The 24,172-nt window shown below is 48.8% G+C and overlaps 1 protein-coding gene across 1 annotated transcript in view; it reads right to left on the bottom strand.

The window, feature by feature from the left end:
• Positions 1 to 977: 977 nt before the first annotated feature.
• Positions 978 to 24,172, bottom strand: part of LOC310773287 (interphotoreceptor matrix proteoglycan 2-like) — a gene marked incomplete at both ends in the record, with an annotated part of 78,593 nt that continues 55,398 nt past the window's right edge. Inside the window, one exon of the mRNA XM_083633168.1 lies at positions 978 to 1,178. Within this exon, the coding sequence (XP_083489294.1) occupies positions 978 to 1,178 (201 nt within the window). The remainder of the gene's footprint in view (positions 1,179 to 24,172) is intronic.

Here is a 24,172-nt window from a genome sequence, read left to right on the forward strand (position 1 = left end):
TGCGGGAACGGAGGGTCTGGGGGCCGAACGGAGGGTTCGAGGCCCTCGGGGGTTGTCTCCGGAGACCCCTCCAAGCCTCTCCCATGCCCCATGCCTAATCCTAACCCAGACCCTAACCTCTCCCACCTCCTAACCCTAACCTCTCCCACCCCCATGCCTAAACCTAACCTCTCCCACCCCCATGCCTAAACCTAACCTCTCCCACCCCTAACCTCTCCCACCCCCCATGCCTAAACCTAACCTCTCCCACCCCTAACCCTAAATCTAACCTCTCCCACCCCCCATGCCTACACCTAACCTCTCCCACCCCCCATGCCTAAACCTAACCTCTCCCACCCCTAACCCTAAACCTAACCTCTCCCACCCCCCATGCCTAAACCTAACCTCTCCCACCCCTAACCCTAACCTCTCCCATCCCCCATGCCTAAACCTAAGGACACAGGGGTCCAAGCAGACCCTCCCCATGCCTGCAGAGGTGGGCAGGGTGGTTGAGAGAAGAGCCAATGGAGAATCCTATCCATTAAATGAGGTTTTGCAAGTAATCTGTACAACCCCTGAATCCTACCCATTAAATGGGGTTTTGCAAGTAATCTCTACAACCCCAGGGAAACTGGGTTGTAGAGATTGTACAACTCCCCATTAAATGGGGTTTTGCAAGTAATCTCTACAACCCCAGGGAAACTGGGTTGTAGAGATTGTACAACTCCACCCCATCGAATGGGGACATTTTGAAGCAATTCCTTTCCATTGAATGAGGTGATTCATAGTAGAACGGGTGGTCTGTCTATGGCAGTGGCGGTGTCCATCATGATTTATGACAGAAATGAAAATGATGTTACGCAATTTGCCCAACTGTGATGTTACTCAGGCAGTTGTGATGTCATCAGTCAAGGTCAAGGTAAAGATCAGAAATCAACAGTTCAATTTGTCCCTTGAAGATCTCCACAGAAGCAGAGGCTCTTAAGTCCTGGGGAAGCTCATTCCAGAGCCTTGGGGGCCACCGCCTGAAAGGCTTGGTCCCGCTTCAGCCTGGTTTGGGGCACCACCAGGAGACCCTGATCAGAGGACCTCAGGGACTGGCTGGTCCTATAGGGGTGGATAAGTTCGTACATGTAGGCAGGGCCTTGTCCATGGACAGCTCTGTAAGTAAACACTAGGACCTTGAAGTGGATCCTGAACTGGACAGAAAGCCAGTACAGGGAGGCTAGAGGATTGGTGTGATATGACAAGATTTTTTGGACCTTGTAAGCATAATTTCGCATCATGCAATAGTGCAGTGCAAAATACATGGTTATAGTGCAATACATTACAAATGATACTAGTGTATCTCACATTACATTACCTGCAAGCAAACAAGCGATTGTTAGGCTTACAGGCAATGTACACCAGATGCGTTACGGCTGCGTTGCGGATCCAGTAAAACTGCCGGATCGACTCTCGCCCATGTTAATTGATGGGCGATACATGCTGTACTGAAAGATTACGCACCTGTTCTATTTTTGTCGGATCCCGCATATGTCTGACAGATTACATCAGTGTGGGTCTGTTCACAGCCGTACCGGAGCCGTACCACATCTGTTCCGGAGGCGGTCTACATTAGCCTTTACTGTACATGTTAGCAAACAAGTGATTGTTAAACTATACGTATGCAAGTAGGCAGGCAGATGTTAAAGCCTGTGAAGCTATCTCATAGCCACCTGTCTTTCTGTCTGACCTCTAGGGGGAGCTCATAAAGTGATGTCACTCGGGCAACTGTGATCTTATTATACTGATATAATCACAGTTGCTCGAGGAAGATGATCTTATACTAGATGATTGCGTGACATCACATTGACCACCTGACCGACCACACACCAGTGGTCCGTGGTACAGTGACGGACCACACCAACTGGTCCGGACCATTCGCTTTAGCACCCCCTAGTGGTACAGACCAATGGTCTGTACAGACCACTGTAATGGCTACAACCCCTGCTGTGACATCACCCAGTTGAGTGACAAGCGAGCTTCAAGGACCAGAAAAGCTGCTGAGAAAAGGGCTCTGACTCCTGCTGAGAGTTGTGCGTTACCACCGAGATGTGTTTGGGGGAGATTTGTGTGTTGATTGTTGTGTGTGATTTTTATTAACCGTGCGTATTAGCACATCTCATGGGTGTTTAAACCAACCCGATCTCCAAAAAAATTGTGAAATAGCAACGTTTGTGGACAAACGTTGGTATTTTACAATGTCGGCTAAGAAATTGTAAAATGGGAACGTACGTGTCTACAGCGGTGGGCGTGGTTTGGGCGTGTTTTACGGAGATTTTCTGTTTCTAACCCCTCCCGCTACTCTAATCCTAACCCTAAAATCTCAGAACGTTACTATTTTACAATTTTCGAGCCGAAATTGTAAAATAGCAACGTTGGTCCATATCGTTGGTATTATACAATTTTCTGTGAGACTGTGTTGGTTTAAACCAAGGTTATGTATTCTGTTGCCAAAATTGCCCCTCAACCTCTGTGGGACTTCTCTGTGCTCTGTCAGAATCAGAATCAGAATCAGAAACACTTTATTGCCAAATGCATCACAAGGACACACAGGAATTAATTCTGGTGAATCACTACACTCGACAAGATACAGATAAACATACATACGTATACGACAGTGAAGACAAGACACTCAGGACATGAAGGAGCATGTAGTTGGTTACCAAAACCATTAGTTTTGACTAAAAAGTGCAGCTATGCACTCATAAAAACATTCATAAAAACAATAAAATCACTAGAAACTAAGATAAAAACTTTAATTATAGAAACGCATGGATTAAAATAGTAAGATAAAGTGCTCTAAGGGTGACTGGAAGGCCGGGGGGGTGGGGGGGGGTCTCATGACCTCAGATGTGAGTGGGCTTGTTGAGGAGAGAGACAGCCCTCGGGAAGAAGCTGTTTAGGTGGCGTGTGGTTCTGGTTTTAATGGCACAGAATCGCCTTCCTGATGGAAGTTTCCTAAACAAACAGTTACCAGGATGAGAGGGGTCAGAGACGATCCTCCCTGCCCGCTTCCTGACCCAGGCATCATACAGCTCACTCAGTGACAGTTGCTGTCTCTCCCCTCATTAAATATTGTGCTCTTTTGATAATATAGAAATTGATTCCTAGGCTCGCCCGCTGGCTGCGCGGGCTCGCCCACCCTGCAGCCCACCCGCTGTGCTGCCTTGCCCACAGCTCGGCTGCTGCGTGAACTTGCCTGCTCTATTCGCATGCGCAGCGCACATTTGCTCAGCTTCGCATCACTGATGACATCACTCACTGATAACATCACAATTGCTCGAGTGACCATCACTGATCACATCATGGAGTGCTCGAGTGTCATCGCTCAGCGCACAACTGCCCAAATTCGCATGACATAGACATTGCGACATCATCAGTGACATCACAATTGTACAAGTGACCATCACTGATCACATCATCGGCGCACAATTGCTTAACTTTGCATGTCATCTTCTGAACACTTTTCCATTCTACACAGCTCTGCTACAGACAACAAGGTTTGGTCTTCCACATTCAGTGGGCAGGGCGGCGCTGTAAGCGGTCTAATGAAATGAGTGTTACTTTATGATCACGTGACAAAATCACGGAAGTCAAGCTCGTTTGAAGGCACTTTTTCCTGGGCTTTATCTGGGGACCATGTGTTTTGAGACTTCCATGATGTTTCTATAGCACGCCCAAGTCCTTTATAAGCAAAGAAGCAAGGACATCGTATTTGACACAAGATGGGACCTTTAAACAGTTCATTTGCATATAGCTACTGATTTATAATGATACAAAGCTGGGTGGAAATCTGCAAAGTGGCCCTTTAAGAACACATTGGAGCGTGTTTGTGCTGCGAGTGTCCTCGTCTAAACCTGCTGTTGTCAGTCTGGACTCGGGCTTTGATCCACTCCATGGAAAGAAGAGAGAGAAGAACCCCCCTCCCTCCCTCCCTCCTCCGTTCCTCTGACAGAGAAAGACGTTTGAGTGCTGACACATCGTCACCACGGGGAAGCCTCACGCTGAGATGACCAGGGCCGAGTGGACAGATAAGAGAGAAACCTCCACACCACTCTGGAAAGAAACGATAATCCAGCTCATCAGGCTCTTCTCGGGCTTTAAAAGAAAATAGTTGAAGTAGCAAAGCGGAAAGCAGCGGCTTGGGCAAATTTCAAAGAGTCATAAAAATTTGATGGCAAGAAAAACGTGAAGGCAAATAAAATGAGAGTGCATGATGAGATGATAAATATCGTCCCGTCAAATTTTCCAAACTTTAGAGACGGGATTGAGGGCATCCAAACCCTGACAGTCAGTAAAAAACGTGTTTGCTGCAAAAGTTGTATGTACATTCAGAGAAAGAATAAGTTGTATATTTAGCCTACAAGAAACAAAAAACTCGGATATGATTATAAAGTTATACATTTGCAATAAAAATCTCAAGAGATTAAAGTCACACATTTAAGAGAAAAAAAAGGAACAGAGTAAATGTTTGCTTGCTCACACAGGAAAACCAGGTTCAATTCTACATATTGTTACTTCAGTAATACGTTTTGAAAAGGCCTGTATTTTGCTGTTAACTGGAATGTGCTGCACAAACACATTGATTTGGTTGGGCAGTTATGATCAGACATAACTGAATTTACCCTAACAAGGTTGTCATATACACACATGCCTTTGAAACGGATATATAAATGCCTGACCAAATTAAATCAGTAGTTGTTAAAGGCAGATTTCGAATATTTTTTTCTCTCCCAATGACATTAGTAAGAAAATCTCCCTTTCTTTCACAGCCTAATGTTGGCAGGTGGGCTATGTGGTCTGTTGACTTCATGCAGTTGGAGGTTTGGAGTCTTTCTGGCATCTAGCTGAGGGGTGGAGGCTTGGTGCTGTGTCAGAGGGCATGAGGGAGCTGCCTCTCCTCCTCCTCTATTCTCCTCTGCCTTCCAGCACTAATGATGCAGGGGGGATGTGGAGTCAGGCCCGGTTCTACGGTGGCGGGAGAGAGCATTTTAATATGTTGCACCCTCACAGTGCAAACACTGGAAATGGAACCGACGCAGAAGCGAGGCGAAGCGTCTGGAAGTGCAGGCAGTTTCATTTCAGCATCCCTGTTAACAGACTAGACCGATCACACCGGCCGAGGTGCGGGGCGGGCAGACACGCGCCTGGTCTCTTTTTGACACAAGCCACGAGTGATTGATTGTAGCCAGGCAGGAAGTCAGTACAAGTTGTGACCAGCACAGAGCAAAATAGCCCTTCTGGTGTGAAAAGGCCGGGCTCCTGCTCGAGCTGAATTTACACGCGGCACCGCTCTCATTTCCAGTGTGTTTGCACCGTCAGTTGAAATGTGTGTCCACGGCTGATACTGTATTACTCTATCAGAGGCTGTAAACGAGCTCACATTTAAAGATAAGTATCATATGAAACTAGAAGACATAAGGCATCGATTGGTGTCATGCTAGCTTGTCGGGAAGGGAGCTACTGTAAATAATGCTCCAAAGTTTGGCGAAAGTTTGGTGAAGGAAAGACTGGCATGGCCGTCCCTTGACCTCACCTCAAGATATCTGAATGAGTGAATGGGTTCTATCAGTATGCTATGGTTTCGCCTTTACAGACATGCACACTTTATGCTAATCCCATGCAGTTTTTGCAAAAACCATGCAGTGTTTTGCATGCAGTATAAATGTGTTATTTTCGGCTATTCCATTGAATATTTCTGCATACTGGGGTCAACAGTCTTGGAATTACATAGGGTATGACTATAAAGCTGAGACTGTTGTCGATTCAGTGACCATGTGTGATGATGTTAGTCCACATAGTAGCCATTTCATTGTAGTGTTTTTCAAAACACGACCTTATCTGTTCATCGAGGACCACGCTCCGGACAGTAACACCTACACCAGTGATTCCCAACCTGTGGGCCGTTGGCCTCTGGTGGTCCTCCGTGGAGGTATTGCAAATCATAACACCGTTAAAAAATATTCAACATAATTAAAAAAGAAAAAAAAGAAAAAGCTCCTGGACAGCTCCTAAAAAAAAACACTGAAAATGAAACATGTTTTAAATGCTGTGTTAGTGACTGTAGAAAATAAAAAGTGCTCTGAGAACGCATTATTTGGCCTGTGTATTTGTATAGGGTTGGAGGTGGGCAGCGAAAAGTTTTGAGATTTTCAAGTTGGGCCCTGAGTTGGAAAAGGTGGGCAACCGCTGACTTACACTATTTTCATTGCTGTTGCTACTAGTGCACAGTGTTGAGGGTAACTCATTACAAAAGTAACATATTACATGTAGTATATTACATTTTGAAAGTAACTTGCCCAACACTGCTAGTGCACCCCACTGAGTTCAGATGCACCCCAAGTCTTTTAGTTGTGGAACCCGGGCCTGCGTGAGGGAGGGAGCACTCACTTTACTGTGCCCCGGGGGTCCTGGCTGGTCTCCATCACCGCTCTGCTGTGGCTCATTGTGTGGGTCCTCCATGAAAACAGACCTCAGCTCAGGCAGCCAGCAGACCCCCCCCCCCTTCCCCCGACCCCCCAGGAACTGCACTCGCTCGTTGCAGCCAAGGAGGTGCTGCCCACCCCCCCCCCCCACCCCACACACACACACACACACACACACACACACACACACTTTTTTACAAGAGTTTCACTCCCAGAATCAAACGGATATAAAACACATCATCCAACAAACGCCACCAATAACATTTTCCCTCCAAAGCAAAGTGTCGTTGTGCGTTTAGTTTGCTCGCTTGTAAAACGACAAGGCGATCGTCTGGGACATCTGAGCCTCCCGACAACGACGCGCTCTCGTTTTGTTTTTGGCAATTCCCGGTTGTAATGTAGAACACACATGGAGTGACTGTACTCTGCTCAACCTGATCCAATAATACTGATTCACTCCCAGGGTGGCAAGACCACGATTACTTGACTAGTTTACATTTACATACTTTTTCACCTTTTGAACACGTTAGTTTAGTTTTTTTAACCATAGTTTGCTCGGGAAAAGAGGACGAGGGGTTGAGAGGAAGATGAAGAGGGGTTGCTAAATATACACGTCTGTGTGTGTGTAATATATGCACAGGGAAAACTGATGAGACCACCTGGGCAGTAGGCACTGAAGACATGGGGGAAGACACCCTCAGCACCCACAGCGTCCCAGGCGGGAATCAAACCCAGGACCTTCTAGCTGTGAGGCGACAGCACTACCACTGCGCCGCCGCGCCCAGTTGTAGTTGTGCGGTAGTTAGCTTTCCGATTGTAAGGGAATGTATCATTCTCAGCTGAGGCGGTTTGACGCTTGTCAATCATGTCAGCAGCCTCCTGGGAGATAACACCCTGTGATTGGCTGAGAGTAGGCTGGAGGCGTTTGCTATTCTCTCTGAAGGAGGAAGCACGCTGGTATGACTATTACCCCGCTAGCACCTCGAGCAACCCGGAAGTCGTTGTTCCGGGTTGCTTCAGATCAGAGAAGAAGAAGAAGAAGCAGTGCTCCAGATAAATGCTTTTCGGTTTTTGAGAGACAGAAAAGTGGATTTTATGCAACAATTTGGATGCAACAACTAGGTGTCATTAAAAGAAGAGGATGTTTTACATCGGATAGCGTCTTCACTTCACGTGAAGACTCAGGTAGGAGCCGGCACTTAGACCTAGACGTGAAAATGTCACAGTGTAAAATGGGAAAATGCGTGACGTTCGCCGGGCGCTAATGCAGAAGTGCCCGGCTAGCGGGGTAAGTATGACTATAGTATTTTGAAAGTTATTTTCAGGCCGGCATCTTAAAACTTATCTGTGATTCACAATGGGACAAGTGAGACCGAAGAACCATTTTGATGTATTGGACTGTTACAAGAATGTGAAAAACAAACCTGAGTGTAACGTTAATTGCAGATGTCAAACGCACGTCTGCAAGAACAGAATGTTAACGTCAGTGACAGTGGTGAGTGTATAGGCTGTATAGGTTTAATTGAGTGTATAGGCTGTATATTGACTGTTTTACTTCGTTTCGAACTCAAGCTCTCACTAGTGCCTACTTCGCTGCGTACGCAGCATTATGGAAGACTGTCATTTTTGCTCCAAAAATTACTTTACATTAAAACCTGACCACGCCCCTTTAGGTGACGTGGTGCCCCCCTGGGCTGACTGGGCCTCCCACCTCGCCCCCGTGACTACGTCACGGCCAGTCACCCCAGGGGCCGCCACTCTTCGCTTCTTCCAGCCAGTGTGAGGACGTCGTTTTCTTAAGCTCCGCGGTTAGCTCGAAAGTCAGCGCTCTTCATAGTTTGGACAAATAGACTCGCTCCGGTTAATTTGCCCACCTTCGAGAGGTTCGCGTGGACGAGATAAATCAGGATTCGGGGACCCGTTCCTGTTCTCTTCACCAGCGGCATCGGATCAAGTCATCCAAGCTAAGAGTATCTTCTTGCTAACTGTTGTTTTATAATACTGCCGCTGTGCAGTGCATGTATTACTGTCGCCGTACAGTGCATGTATTGACGTTTCCCCGGCTGGGTTAACGTTTGTTAGGCTCGAGCGCAAGACTCAGGTCTGCACTCATAACTTTTAGCTAGGTTGCACACGTGCAGAATAGCTTGTACCGTTAAGCACTAGAACAACAGGCTAATTAGCACAGTTGTCACAGTTAGCTAGCTTGCATCCGTGCTGTTGCTGCTGTTGCTAGGTACTGTAGGCGCCAGCTACTAGCGTTAGCGCGCGCACGTTTCTCCGGCTGGAGTAACGTTAGATAGATAGCTAGCTAGTCGTCTCGTGCAGCTAGCAGCTAGCTTAGCACTCCAGCATCTTTACCGTTGCAAGCGACTGTAAACAGTCAGTTTACACGGTTAACTCCCGCTAATTCTTGTACAGTCGGCGGATCTTGTTGGCGGGTTAGCTTCTGCTCACTCGCACAATGAACCGGGCGGCTGACATGAGACAGAGGGAGACAGCCAAGAGCTGTGTTAGCTGTGAGGCTACTTTGGCGATCCAGGACCGCCACAGCCAGTGTGTGTTTTGCCTCGGGCACAACCATGCTAGCGACGCCCTGTTGAAGTCAGACTTCTGCCGGGCATGCGAAGGCTTTACCCTGGCCGTTTTACGGGAGAGAGCGATGCTCTTTGTCCAGGTGGGCCCGCGGCTTAGCCACGCACCTCCCGAGGGAGGCGCGTGCGGTGGGTCTGACCGCTTGGAGGAAGAGGAGTTACCTGAAGAGCAGGGCTCCCCGGTCCTACCCGAACGGCAGAGTTTGAACTGGGGGGACGAGCCCATCGACCCTGTGATAGAACAGGGGGGGTTTTCCCCCTATGACCCCATCATTCCCCCCCAGAACGCCCCCCAAGAGGAGTTGTCTGGCGGGGAGGATTGGGACCGCGCGACTGTGGCCACCTCTCTGTTAGGGACCCGTTCGGAGGCTAGCCTCAACGAGCCCTATCAGAAGCAGTTTCTGGGGGTAATGTCTAGGGCTGCAGCTAAGCTTGGCATCGCTCGGGCCGAAACACCTCCGCCCCTCGAATCAGTGCTGCGGGGTTGCTATTACCAGCCGCTCCAGGCACCACAGGCACCTCGCCCGAAGCCCCGGCTGCCGGTCTGTATAGACGTGGTTCGCGCGGTGCAGTCAGGATGGGAAAGGCCTCAGGAGGCCAAGCCGCTCTGCGCGGGCATGGCTCCGTGGTCGGCCTTAGAGGGGGCGGATAAACTCGCGTTAACCGCGATGCCTCCTATCGAGGACATGGTGGCCAGACACCTGGCCCCTAACTCCGCGAGGCCTGCTTTGCCCTCTAAAGCGTGCCAACTTACAGCCAAGTTGGCCGAAAAGGCGTACTTGGCGGCGGGGCAGTCCGCCGCCATGACCAACAACCTGGCCATTCTGCAGGGCTACCAGGCGGTGCTCCTGCGGGACATGCAAGGTGACCCTGCCCCCGAGCTGTTTACAGAGCTCAGGATGGCCACGGATTACGCCATGCGTATGGTGGACTGCCTGGCGCAGAACAGTGGGAAGGTCATGGCCTTCTCTGTTCTCACCCACCGCCACCTGTGGCTAAATCTTACCCAGCTCCCTGAGCAGGATAAGAGGAGGCTGCTGGGGGCTCAGATCTCCCCGGGGGGCCTGTTCGGCTCCTCCGTGGAAGACTTGGCCCAGCGGTTGGAGACGAGTAAGAGGGACTCGGCGGCGGTCCGCTCCTTCTTGCCCAAGCGGGCGAAGGGGGAGGACCGCCGGTTCCAGGTCCAAGCGCGCGCGCAGAGTCGTCCTCCGGGGCCTCCGCCGCCGCGGACCGCCCCGCGTCAGCGGGTACAAGTCTCACCGGCTAGGGCGCCCCCAGTGGATGCGCCCCACCCAGCCGCGGTGGGCCCATCATGGGTCCCACGGCAGACCAGGGTACGCGGCCCCCGCCCCCCAAAACGAGGAGGTGCGCGGGGAGCGGGTAACCAGTCCCGTACTTAGTCACCTCCCTGGGGAAGGGGGGGGGGCTATGAGCCCACCGTTGTTGGAGCTCAGCGCTCAACTTCGGTCTGGGACTCAGCAGGGGGAAACCCAACCCAGCTCGCCAGGGCTTGGCTTCAGGGCCAGCCTTCGGCTTGTAGCTTTAGGGACAAGCCCACCGTCCTCGGTGCCCGGCGCCCGAGCCCGGTCGGGAGCTCTCCTTGGATCGCTTATCCGCCGTCAGGAGGCCCCCGGGACAAGCCCACCATCGATGGTGCCATGGGCCCATCGTTGGTCGGGAGCTCTCCTGGGGACCGCGCGAACGGACGAGCCCGCATCCCGCGGTCAAAAGAGAGGCTTGCCTCCTTACGCCCCCCAGCCGGCGAAAGCCGCACGGCTGGGGGGTTTCGCCGGTTCAACACGCTCACAGGGCACGTCAGTAGGCGGAGCCCGCGTAAGAAACCGGCAGGGGGGCTTAGCCTCGTTTGTCCCGCCCCCCCCTTTTTCTTCCCCAACCAAAGCACCGGGTCCCCCGGTGCCCAACAATATACTAAACAGACCATCGTTGCCCGACAGGCTCGAGGCCTGGGAGCGTCTGTGTTCCCCGTCCCCGTGGCTGCGGCGCACCCTTCGGAAGGGTTACGCCATGCAGTTTGCCAGGGCCCCACCCAGGTTCGACGGGACCCACGATACGGTCGTGGAGGGGGAGTTTATAAACATACTCCACAAGGAGGTCATGTCGCTCCTCGCCAAGGGGGCGATCCGCTCGGTCCCCAAGGCAGAGGTGCGCTCGGGGTTCTACCACAGGTACTTCGTCGTGCCCAAAAAGGACGGCTCCATGCGTCCAATTCTGATCTTCCTGGGGCTCGAGTTGAACTCCCGGACTATGCGAGCCCGCCTTTCGCGGGAGCGACAGGCGCGCACGGTGCGGACAGCGAGGACATTAAGTCGATGCTCCTCGGTGTCAGTGCTTCAGTGCACAGTTATGTTGGGCCTGATGGCCTCGGCGCTGCATGTGCTCCCCCTGGGGAGGCTACACATGCGTCCGTTCCAGATCTGGTTCCTTGCGTTGCGCTTGGATCCAGCCAGGGACCGTCATCGCAGGGTGCCTATGACAGGTCAGGCCCGCCTGGCTTTGGCCATGTGGGCAGACCCCCGTTACCTATCGAGGGGCACTCGATTGGGCCCGGTCCCGCTCAGGCTAGTGATTCGCACCGACGCCTCCCTCTGGGGTTGGGGTGCGGTGTGCGGGTTTCTGTCGGCGAACGGCCGGTGGGAAGCCCAGGAGCATCGCTACATAAACGTCTTGGAGCTGGAGGCGATCCGCCTCGCTCTGCTTCATTTCCAGCGAGTCATACATGGACGCCATGTGCTGATTCGCTCGGACAATATGGCGGCGATCGCCCACCTGAACAAACAGGGCGGTGTGCGGTCGAAGGCTTTGAACCGGTTAGCGGCGGAGATTCACCTGTGGGCGTATCCCCGTCTCCTGTCAGTGTCGGCGGTCTATCTGCCGGGACGGCTGAATTACGGCGCCGACCTGCTGTCTCGAGGCTACCCCCGTCACACGGAGTGGTGCCTCCACCCTCAGGTGGTGGAACAGATTTGGGCCAGGTTCGGTCGTGCCCGCGTCGATCTCTTCGCATCGCGGCGCGCGACGCACTGCCCATTGTGGTTCTCAATCCAGGAGGACAGCCCCCCGTTGGGACACGACGCGTTGGCGAACGCGTGGCCACGGGAGGGGCTCTATGCGTTTCCACCGATCCCCCTGATCCGTCAGGTGTTGGACAGGGTGAGGGAACAGCGTCTCCGGCTCGTTCTAGTGGCCCCGTTCTGGCCCAGGCAGACGTGGTTTGCGGACCTGGTCTCCCTGGCGCAGGGCCCGCCGTGGGCTTTGCCGGTGCGGGCCGATCTCCTGTCCCAGGCGGAGGGGGAGGTGTTCCACCCCTCCCCAGGCAGGTGGAAGCTAGCAGTCTGGCTCCTGAACGGGACCAGTTGCTAGCACAGGGCTTGCCTGACAATGTGGTGCGCACTATTCAGAGTGCTAGGGCCGCTTCGACCCGCACCCAGTATGCGTACAAGTGGCGGGTTTTTTCGCGATGGTGCACAAGTAAGGGTGTGGATCCAGTGAACTGCAGCGTGCGTCCAGTTCTCTGTTTCCTTCAAAGCCTGCTTGACGCGGGGCAGTCCCCGCAGTCGCTTAAGGTGTACGTAGCCGCGATTTCGGCTTGCCACATGGGGATTGAAGGGACCCCCGTGGGGGTGTGCCCTTTGGTCTCGCGCTTCATGAAGGGGGCGCGTAAACTGCGCCCGCCGGTGCGGTGCGTTTTTCCCAAATGGGACCTGGTTACGGTGCTGGACGGGCTAACGGGTCATCCGTTTGAGCCCTTGGACTCCGCCGATTTAAAGGTTCTGTCCTTAAAGACTGCGCTGCTGCTGGCCTTATCATCAGGGAAGAGAGTCAGTGACCTGATTGCCCTCTCGGTACAGCAGGCCTGTATGGTTTTTGGGGACGATGGGCGCAGGGTTACGTTGCGACCTAACCCGGCGTACCAGCCCAAGAATATTAATGCCAGCTATAGGTCTATGGTAATAGACTTATCGGCATTCTGTCCCCCGCCGTTCAGTTTGGGTGAGGAGAGACGTTTGCACATGCTGTGCCCCGTAAGGGCGCTCTCGGCCTATGTGGCTAGGACGCGCGCATTACGCATTACAGATCAGCTGTTGGTTTGCTTTGGGCAAAGGGCCCAGGGCGGACCCCTTTCCAAGGATCGCTTATCACACTGGATAGTGGAGGCGATCGCGTTGGCATACTCTGCCGTGGGCAAGGTTCCCCCGGAGGGTATCAAGGCGCATTCTACGCGAGGTGTTGCGACATCCTCTGCGTTGTTGCGTGGTGTGTCGGTGAAGGACATGTGTGCCGCGGCCTCATGGTCCTCTCATCACACTTTCGTCAGGTACTACAGTCTCGACGTGTCCGGTTCGCAGTTTGCGCACGCGGTGCTGTCGGTGGCAAGAAAGTAGTATCGTTGCCACTCTAATATGTCAGACGGTTAGGCATAAACGTTGCCATATGGCCGTGGTTCACCGGTGCCTTTCGGGTCGCCCTGTGGGGTGCTCCCGGCAGCAAGGTCGGTTGAATGGAGGCACTAGTGAGAGCTTGAGTTCGAAACGAAGTAAAACGTTAGGGTTGTGCTTAGGGATGTCAATTTTCGGTTAATTTCACTTTCGATTAACCGACGCTAATAATCGATTAACCTATCGGTTAATTCATAATTTTTTAATATAAATTTTTTTTTTTTTTTTTTTTTTTTAATATTAACTGATAGACCGACAGCAATAACCGAACAACGACGTTAGCGACGGTTAATCGATTAACGGTTAACCGTTGACATCCCTAGTTGTGCTACAACCCAGGTTTTACGAGTGAGAACGAGAGCTCTCACTACCCAGCCTTGCGGCGTCGATGCGTCTCTGGGTGCGTCGGATCTCAGCTGGCTGGAAGAAATGAGTGGCGGCCCCTGGGGTGACTGGCCGTGACGTAGTCACGGGGGCGAGGTGGGAGGCCCAGTCAGCCCAGGGGGGCACCACGTCACCTAAAGGGGCGTGGTCAGGTTTTAATGTAAAGTAATTTTTGGAGCAAAAATGACAGTCTTCCATAATGCTGCGTACGCAGCGAAGTAGGCACTAGTGAGAGCTCTCGTTCTCACTCGTAAAACCTGGGTTGTAGCACAACCCTAACGTTTAGGCTGCTATTGCCTGCGCTTGTATGCTTTCTTTGCGTGTGTCATGACATTACTTTGTATAGGTTTTGGTCAGTAATGGAAGGTTTGTATACATTTGGTGGATATAATGTTAGCTGTTATGTGTGCGCTGCCTGTCATGTGTGATGACGTAGTAACCCCTGGAATACACAGAGCAGAAACATGTGTGTTTACCTTTTTCTTATGTTTGAAAAATAATTGCCACTCTTCTATGACTTGAATGAGTAACATGACTGGAGCATGGCATTCAGTGACACTCCCCCTGTATGAGGGTTATTATTTGATTTCGGGCACTTTTGGTTACTTACATCTCTGAAAAATAAAATGTCATAAAACCTTCAATTATCTACCTAAGCTTTATTGTCATATGTCACGAATCTTCATCTGAACATGGTTGTAAACATCACTTAATGTCATTTTCTTAATGGAATTTGCTTGCAAATTTCCAAATTTGATGATGGTAATGACATTTTCTTCATTTTCAGCTAACTGCTAGCTACTGGTTGAACTTGATAAGATCCCCTTCAGAGCAGCTAATGATGTACTCAATTTACATACATGAAGAAATTACAATAAAATACAAAAAACATGATGAAACTACAGCTTATAATGACATGAGATAAAAATATTATCTTACTTGGAGGTATAAATGGGAAAATCTCCTACATTCCTGGTGATCAAAATGTTTGTCTTCCTCCTTGGCAGCCATGATCTCCAGTGTCACTAGTGTCACATGATCACCAAATTATATACTGTATATAAAAAAAAACGTTCACAAAACTTTATTATCCTGCAAATTGTCTGCGATGTCGGTAATGACGCAAAGGATATACATATTTTGTATAAAAAAAAAGTCAGAAAGTGTACTTAAGTTAAACATTTTGAGAGGAAATCAATCATTGATTCAATTGTATTTATAGTAATGCATGCTAAAAATGATATGATTTATTTTCTTTCTCTGGAGAATTACAAGACCAAACATCAAAAGTTGGGGACAAGGTGAGAATGGTGACATTCCAACATAAAACAGTATAAAAGTGAGTTAAAAATAAACTATTGCAAAGGGGGGGGGGTGTATAGTGGAGTAACAAAGCATACTAACCAATGACAACATAAATAACATAAATACTTTTTATAAATAGTTTTTATAAAAATAAAAACTGGCGACAGCAGCAGGCTGGTAGCAGGGCACAGCTGACAAGGTGGCCAGAGGGACGGCATGAAATTCCCACCCTTATAGGGTGTTGAGTGTATTATGCCATCAGGCTGTGTGTGTGTGTGTGTGTGTGTGTGTGTGTGTGTGTGTGTGTGTGTGTGTGTGTGTGTGTGTGTGTGTGTGTGTGTGTGTGTGTGTGTGTGTGTGCATGCGCGCGCATGTGTGTGTGTGTGTGTGTGTGTGTGTGTGTGACCAAAGGCCTACAGTGGCTTATTATGGAATCCTACTGTAAAATACATCAGCACATGCCCCCCCCCTCACACACACACACACACACACAGGGTTGAGCTCACCATATACTGTACGAGCTGAGCCAGCTCTGTTTCCGTGCAGCACGTGTGTGTGGAAGAACACGTGCTGCTTGCCGCTGTCCCAGCATGCCTCGCTCCGCTGGTGAGCGAGGACCCGAGGGAGAACCACCGTGACGGGAGCGGGGGGAGGCAGGGGGGCTGCTTCCAGCGTGGAGAAACTGAAGCTTCCAGGTCGATAAGAAATATGCTCCCGAATTCAATCCACATCCTCACCTGAAGCGGCCTGTGTGCTGATTGGCTGGCCGCCCTCGCCACGGTGGCCAGCCAATCAGCATGCAGAACACAGGCTACTTCGGGTTAACTCCATGGGGTCTGCTGGCTGTTTTCAGGAGCATTTTGCACCCAGAACACTGAAGCGGTCTCGCGAGATCATGGCCGACCCCTCCCACCCTGGCTACAAACTCTTCAAAACACTCCCCCTCTGCAAGAGACTGAGGTCTGCCAAGACCAGAACCACTCGGCACAAGAACAGCTTGTTCCCAACCGTCATCAGCCTCACCAACAAGGCCCGAAAATCCCATTCACCAAGGACCTCACCAACACCCCCCACAAACCCCACTACCTCCTGAATTAAACACTACCCCGCCCCCCCCCCACACACACACACTAATAAACTCATATTTAACTGAGACCGTAAATTCACTGCATATTTAACACCTATTTAACTGTAAATGTAACTATTTAACTTTAAATTAAACTTTTCATGTAAATTCAATGTACATTCATACTTAATATCCACTGAACACTCCTCCACTCATGTACATATTGTATATTTGATTTGATTGCACTTGCAACGTTGTGATTGTCTTTTAGTTATCTTCCTGCTTCTTATCTCTGACCTTGATCTGACCACTACGCTGCATACAGGACAAATTCCTCATTATGTAACTTGCATACTGTGGCAATGAAAGTGATTCTGATTCTGATTGTATATTCTATTTATTGTATATTGAGTATTTATCCAAGTGGCGGTGCATTGTAAATATGAACTCTTCTGGTCTATGTCTACTTTATGTTTGATGTCATATGGTGGAAAAACAACAACAAAAACTAAAACCTTGGAGAGAAAAAACACACCTGGCTCTTAAAAAGGACAAGTGCACCCACAAAATAATGAGTAGAAACCAGATAATCAGTATTTTTATTGTATTCTTATTACAATAATGAGAAACAGGCGACACTAGATAGGTTGGCAGAAAGCCTGCTCTAACCAACACATAAGGTCTGAAATGAGGATTACAGAGCTGTTTTTTTTTAATATGCCCTCCTGAGGAGCATGCCCCCAGAATCCAGTAGCTACAGGACATTTGTTCAAAAGTGACGGAAAGTAATAAAGTTACATTATGTTTATTTTGTGATACTTGGATTACGTTACTGATTACATTTTTTAACAGGTACTAATTGTATTGGATTACATTTTTAAAGTAACCTTCCCAACCCTGTTTGTCAATTTAAAAGATAACTTTGCAAGTCAAGAAAGTGGCAGTTTGTTGTAAAACTATTGTACTAAGTTATAAATCAGAAAGACTACACACAACCAGTCGCATAAGTGATGTCTCTCCATCTGCAGGCCATGTTGTTGGGGTGACACATTGTGCGACATGAGATATGTAGTTGATTGAGCGGTTTCATACAAAAAAAGGTTTATGACAAACTGTGACTTTCTTGACTTGCAAAGTTTGAAACATACTATTGACGTGCAAATGAATTGGATGAAGAAGAAAAAAAACCCGTTGTGTAAGGACCTTAAAGGAACCGCTCACCCCAAAATGAAAGATACATATTTTCCCTCTCACCTGTTAGTTTATCCATAGAAGGTTTTGGTGTGAGTTGCTGAATTTTGGAGATATCGGCCGTAGAGATGTTTGCCTTCTCTCCAATACAATGTGGCATCCAGTTCCATTGTATTGGAGAGAAGGCAGACATCTCTACAGCCGATATCGCCAAAACGCGGCAACTCACACCAAAACAATCTATGGATAAGTAGTCTCGCTGGCCAGTCTCCTCTCCCTTCCGTCCAAGGAGTCTGGCGCCGCAGGTCTCCATAGTGGGATTGCGATGGGCGGCGCTTAGCGGCAGTGCCCTTGGAAAATAGTTTCCGACAATCCAATTTGCCGTTTTCAGCGTGTAGCAACGAGCTAGCGTGTAGGTTTCTGCCGTTAGCTTGCTAGCTAGTTAGCATTGTTGTTTTCACTGAGGGGGCAGGGCACTATTTACAGCGACACACAGGGAGGAGGGAGCGGAAGCCGCTCTGATTGACATGGTCGGAGCCATTGACAGAGTTTGTAATAAGCCGGGAGCGGACATCCGGCTGCCACCGAAACAGTCGCTCCAATGGGAGAGCAGCTGTAGAGCAGGGGAGGGTTTATCCTTACCCCGCTAGCCGGGCGCTTCTGGCTCATACGAGCGCATTAGCGCCCGGCGAACGTAACGCATTTCCCCATTTTACACGGTGCCATTTTCACGTCTAGATCTAAATGCCGGCTCCTGAGTCTTCACGTGAAGTGAAGACGCTATCCGATGTAAAACATCCTCTTCTTTTAATGACACCTAGTTGTTGCATCCAAATTGTTGCATAAAATCCACTTTACTGTCTTTCAAAAACCGAAAAGCATTTATCTGGAGCACTTCTTCTTCTTCTTCTCTGATCTGAAGCAACCCGGAACAACGACTTCCGGGTTGCTCGAAGTGCTCCAGATAAATGCTTTTCGGTTTTTGAAAGACAGAAAAGTGGATTTTATGCAACAATTTGTTTATCCCTGTTGCCTGTTTCCGCGGCACCAGACTCCTCGGACGGGAGGGAGAGGAGGCTGGCCAGCGAGAATAATGGATAAATAGCACTACAGGCAAGAGGAAAAATATGTGTTTTTGGTTTTGAACTGTATCAGTATCAGATGCAGAGGGTTATCTCATAATATTTTCAGTCAGATTATCTCACTGCACTGGCAGATCATCTGCTGGACTAATTTCTTTATAAACTCCTCAGTAGGCTATGTGAAAGAATATTGTATGTGAATTAAGAATACAGGATGCGCTTTACCAAACTAATTTCCCCATGTGCCTTAAAGACCTTAGCACATGTCTCAGATGTTAAGGTTCCTCCTTTCGTTATATAACCCACCTGTGTTTAAAACAACACACGCGCACACACACACACACACACACACACACACACACGCGCGCACACGCACACACACACACATACACACACACACACACACACACACACACACACACACACACACACACACACACACACACACACACACACACACACACACACACACACACAAACAGTGAGTGAGTGACCTGCAGCGCTGAGAGATGCCTGTCTGATCTGACAGAAAGAGGGGGGGAAGAGAGAGAGAAGAAAGGAGAGGAATATGGGAAAAAATGCATTTTTCTTCCAAGAGTCCATAGCATAAAAATAAATACATACTGTACATACATACTACTACTACTACTACTACTACTTCTAGGACTTTGGCTTGACTATACATTGTCTTGGTCTGATCACATCAACAAAACAGTTGCCAAGATGGGCAGAGCAGTTGCCATTACATGAAAGTGTGCATCGTTTCTATTATCAGTATTGTTTCGCCACATTGTTCATTAGTTCTGTGTCATGTGGATTATTGCTCGGTGGTGTGGTCATCTGCTTCTAAAGATCTACTCAGAAAGTTACAAGTAGCACAAAACAACGCATCTAGACTAGTCCTGGGCTGCTCCCCTAGGTCTAGTGTAGCTGATATGCATGCACATTTCACATGGCTTAGAGATGAGGAAAGACCATTGGTCAACTTACTTATATATTTTCATAGTTATTCAAACTCAGACTCCTACATTTCTTTACAATGACATCATTTATAGTTCAAATATTCAGTGCTGGACAGATACATTTACCCCAATCAATGTCTAACTACATGAAGAAGGCTGTCATATACAGGGCTATAGTGTCATGGAACAGTCTTCCAGGTGATGTCCGTTCCATCAAAGGAAAGGCATGTTTTAAAAGGAAACTTAGATTTTACCTACCTCACGCAAACCATCTTGATTTATATCATATCTCTTCTCGTCTGCTTGCTATGTTGCATTATCTGATTCTAGATTCGCTTTTAGCTCTTCCCTTTTCATATTTCTTTTTCTTCTTCACCCCCCGTACAGTTGTTATGAAAGGTGAAATTACGTATACAGTATATAGCTAAATAGGTCTCTGTAGAGACCAAAACCGTGTTTTGGACCAGGCTGTAAACATGCTTAATCCTGTTGTAAAGACGGGCATTTTAACATGGGGGTGAACAGGGAACGACTCCCTTCTGGAGCCAGCCTCAAGTGGCCATTCGAAGAACTACAGCTTTTATCATGTCTGCATAGCTTCATCTGTCCAAACCCGAGCTTGCCGCCTGACTTTCAAACTATACTGTAGCAGTACACTGTCAATTACAAATACAACTATGAATATACAAAAATAACACATTTTCCTAATGTGCCATAATATCTATAACTTATAGAAGTAGCCTACTGCTACCCACAACTAAAAGTTACACCTTACCTTAACATGACATTAGGTTGACTTACATTCCAATGTTCTTTAATGCCTTTAGTTTGTTTTGTTTTTAATTAAGGAAGCATAGAGAGGAAGAAGGGTGAAGGGAAGGATGGAAACACTAAAAGGATGTGTTGTAATCACTTTTTGTATCTGCTGTTGTTTTTGGCCTTGAGTGTGTGTGTGTGTGTGTGTGTGTGTGTGTGTGTGTGTGTGTGTGTGTGCGTGTGCGTGTTTGCGTGTGCGTGCATGTTGTCCCGACCTGTGCATCACCTCTTGTAGGGAAGTTGTCCAAACTTGAGTTTTCTCTCAAACTGAACAGAGAGAATCTTCGTCCCCTCTGTTCTGTCATCAGGTCGTCATGACGATGAGTTTGAGTGACAGGTAGAAGCCCCTCTCACCCCGCTCTAAGTCCCCTCTGTGTTTGCTAAACACGGTCGTGCCACTCACCTGACGGCTGTGTTGTTCCCATACTGACAGACAGCATGTTTCTCTGTTGGTTGGACTCATCCTGCATTCGTTTTGTTTTGCACCAAATTCCTTGATTTTTCTTTCCTCTTTAGCAAATGGATTGTTCCACAGTAAAACATTAACATATTTTACCTTCATATCTGTCAGCTGGCCGTATGTTTATAGCAGTGGTTATCAAACTGTTTCACATCAAGGACCCTATAAACTGACACAAATTAGACTACAGACCCCCATCTGATAAGAATTTGTCCCAAGGTCGCCCATCTGATCAGATTTTGCAGGGTCCCCATTTGATCATATTTTAGCTTTTAGATGTTCTATTATAGAAAGTGTATGAAAGCCATAAGCAAAACAGTCATACATTCTGTCATTATATATACTTTTTGCTGGGAACCGCCTGGAACTCCCTCAAGGACCCCTGGGGGTCCCCAGACCCCACTATGAGAACCAGCTAGCTTAAAGGCCATCTTGACTACTGTTCTTCTCTGTTAAAACATGATCACATGCACTCCATGCTTCATTACATTCCTCCACCTAGCCAGAAGCTCCGAACACAAGTCCTAACCAAACAAACACAGCTAACACACATCACTGTCAACTAACAGCCTGTGTGTGTGTGTGTGTGTGTGTGTGTGTGTGTGTGTGTGTGTGTGTGTGTGTGTGTGTGTGTGTGTGTGTGTGTGTGTGTGTGTGTGTGTGTGTGTGTGTGTGTGTGTGTGGCAGGCAGCCAGCTTGGCGAGCTTCCCAGGCCAGGTCACAGCACTATATAAACGTTGCCGTCAGTCAGCGTGGTCAGACAGAAGCATACCTGCTGTGTGGAGACACTATGGACTGTAAGCCTAACTCATTTCTCTACAGCAGCCATTCCTAACATGTGGGCCGGGACCTACAGGTTAGGTTAGTGGTTAGGTGGGGGGTACGGTGGCGCAGTCGGTAGTGCTGTCGCCTCACAGTCAGAAGGTCCTGAGTTCGATTCTCGCCTGGGACACTGTGGGCGCTGTGGTTGTGTTCCCCCCCATATCCTCAGTGCCTACTGCCCAGGTGGGGTATCTCATCGTAAGGGCCTTTCTCTCTGTGTGGAGTTTGCATGTTCTCCCCGTGCTCCCCCAGGGGGTTCCTCCGTATATAACCTGCCCATTAAAAACATGCAGAAGATCAGATCGTCATCGTCATCCGACCAGTGACGACAACATCCGAAGTTGGTCCCCGGGCGCTGTACGAGAAAGCGACCGCTGCTCCTGGCCTGCCCCTCGGAGGAAAGGACATGCCTGGATGGGTTAAATGCAGAGGACACTTTTCACCGGCCACCGTCAGTCAGCATGAGTGTGTTGTGGCCGCATGCATGTATTGTGGTGTTCGTGTGACAATAAAAGACGGGGAGGTTAGGTTAGGCTAGGTTAGGTTAGTGCTCCGAGAACGCATTATTTGGACTCCGTAGAGCCTACTGTTTATGGTCGGATGTGGGCCACGAAAATGTTTGAGATTTTCAAGCGGGCCATGAGTCAGAAAAGGTTGCAGAACCACTGCTATACATGAATGTGCTCATGATGTATTGATGTTGAAATAGGCCTACGCATGCAACCAAACAACGAGAGCACATCACTCCCATTCTGGCACACTTACACACCTAGGCTGCATTGGCTTCCTGCACGTTTCAGAATCCACTTTCAAAGCCCTCCATGGTTTGGCAGCCTCGTATATTTCTGATCTAATAACTCATTACAGTAGGCTACTCTTCACCAAGTTTTCTCAGATCTTCTGACCAACCACACTTACTGTATATCCCCCCTTACTGTAGATCCGGAACAATGTATCGTCATTGAAGTCCGCGCCGTCGCCCAGAACCTGCTCCAAATCCTCCTGCCCGTACGTTCCCTGCCTGTCTTCGGAGACTGACATGCTGAGAGTGGGGAACGCTGATTGATCCACGGACAGATGGAAGATGATAGTACCGTAGATGATAAGGCAAGTGGCGAAACGAGAGCTCAGTGGGGACAAACGGCCGAGGTGCCAGCTGCTGCTATGATTCGGCCGGAGAGGAAGGTGAGCTAAAATCTTCGCTATATACCGGTATACTAGGATGAAACTGGCGACGACTGATGTCATAACTGAGGTCATACATCATAACTGACGTCATACTTGACTGACGTCACGGGCTGATCAGATATGAGAATATGGAATATGGAGGTCGGTCTACATGGGTTAAAATTAAGTCTGCGACTACACTTCAACTACGAGAGACCAGTTGGTACTGTAACATTTAACAAGCGGCTTTATTCAACAAATGGCATGGCATGGCAACAACTTTGGCGCATGACTCCATTGTAAGATGACGCCCCTCTTGCGGTCGTCTGATTAGCTAGGATAGAGAATCCCCCTAAAAGGAAGACCAAATCCCCCAGGGGTCTTATGGTGGCCTGGTATCGTTGCTCGACAGGTGTTACAGCCGACGCTTTGACTATTATTTCTGGCCTTCAACCTTGGCCTTGGCGTCTTACCGCTCACGGCCGGCGCTTGACTATTATTTCTGGCGTGTCTTACGGCCCACAGCCGGTGCTTTCTAGCCTTGCCCTTGGCGTCTTACGGCCCACAGCCGGTGCTTTGACTATTTCAGGCCTTCAACTTTGGCCTCGGCGTCTTACAGCGGCCTGGTATTGTTGTGCTCAACAGGTGCTACGGCCGGCACTTTGATTGGCGTCTTACAGCGGGTGCTGGAATGCCCCTCAGCGACTCTTCGCTGGTGCTTTGACTAGAAAATAAGAAATTCCCTGGAATGCTCCTCAGCGACTCTTGGCTGGCGCTTTGACTAGAAAATAAGAAAGTCCCCCTCTATCCTAGCTAATCAGATGCTCCCCTCTCACCACAAGAGGGGCGTCATCTTACAATGGAGTCATACGCACAAGTAGTTGCCATGCCATGCCATTTGTTGTTGCCATGCCATTTGTTGAATAAAGCCGCTTGTTAAATCTTACCAACTGGTCTCTCGTGGTTGAAATGATGACGTGAGTGAACACATCTTAATGAGTCAACATACACTTAAAAGGACAGTTCACCCCACAATGAAAAATACATATTTTTCCTCTGACCTGTAGTGCCATTCATTAATCTAGAATAGATGGTTTTAGTGTGGGTTGCTGAGTTTTGGAGATGTTGGTCATATGCCTTCTATTCTCTTGGCACTTGGCTTGTGGTGCTCAAAGCGCCATAAAATACATTTGAAAAACTCAACTGCAATGTCTCTTTCCAGAAATCATGACCTGGTTACTCAAGATAATCCACAGACCTTGTTGTGAGGAGTTTCATGTAGGTCGGAACTATTTTCTTTTGACCGAACTACTCCTACCAATGCCATTGCTACCACGCAGAAGGAAGCATGTTAACATTACGGCTAAGCTAACGTTACAGCTGAGCAAATGTTAGATGCACGCTTCCTCCTGCCATA

This window comes from Poromitra crassiceps (genome assembly GCF_964638095.1).
Source record: "Poromitra crassiceps genome assembly, chromosome: 3".
NCBI lineage: Eukaryota > Metazoa > Chordata > Actinopteri > Beryciformes > Melamphaidae > Poromitra > Poromitra crassiceps.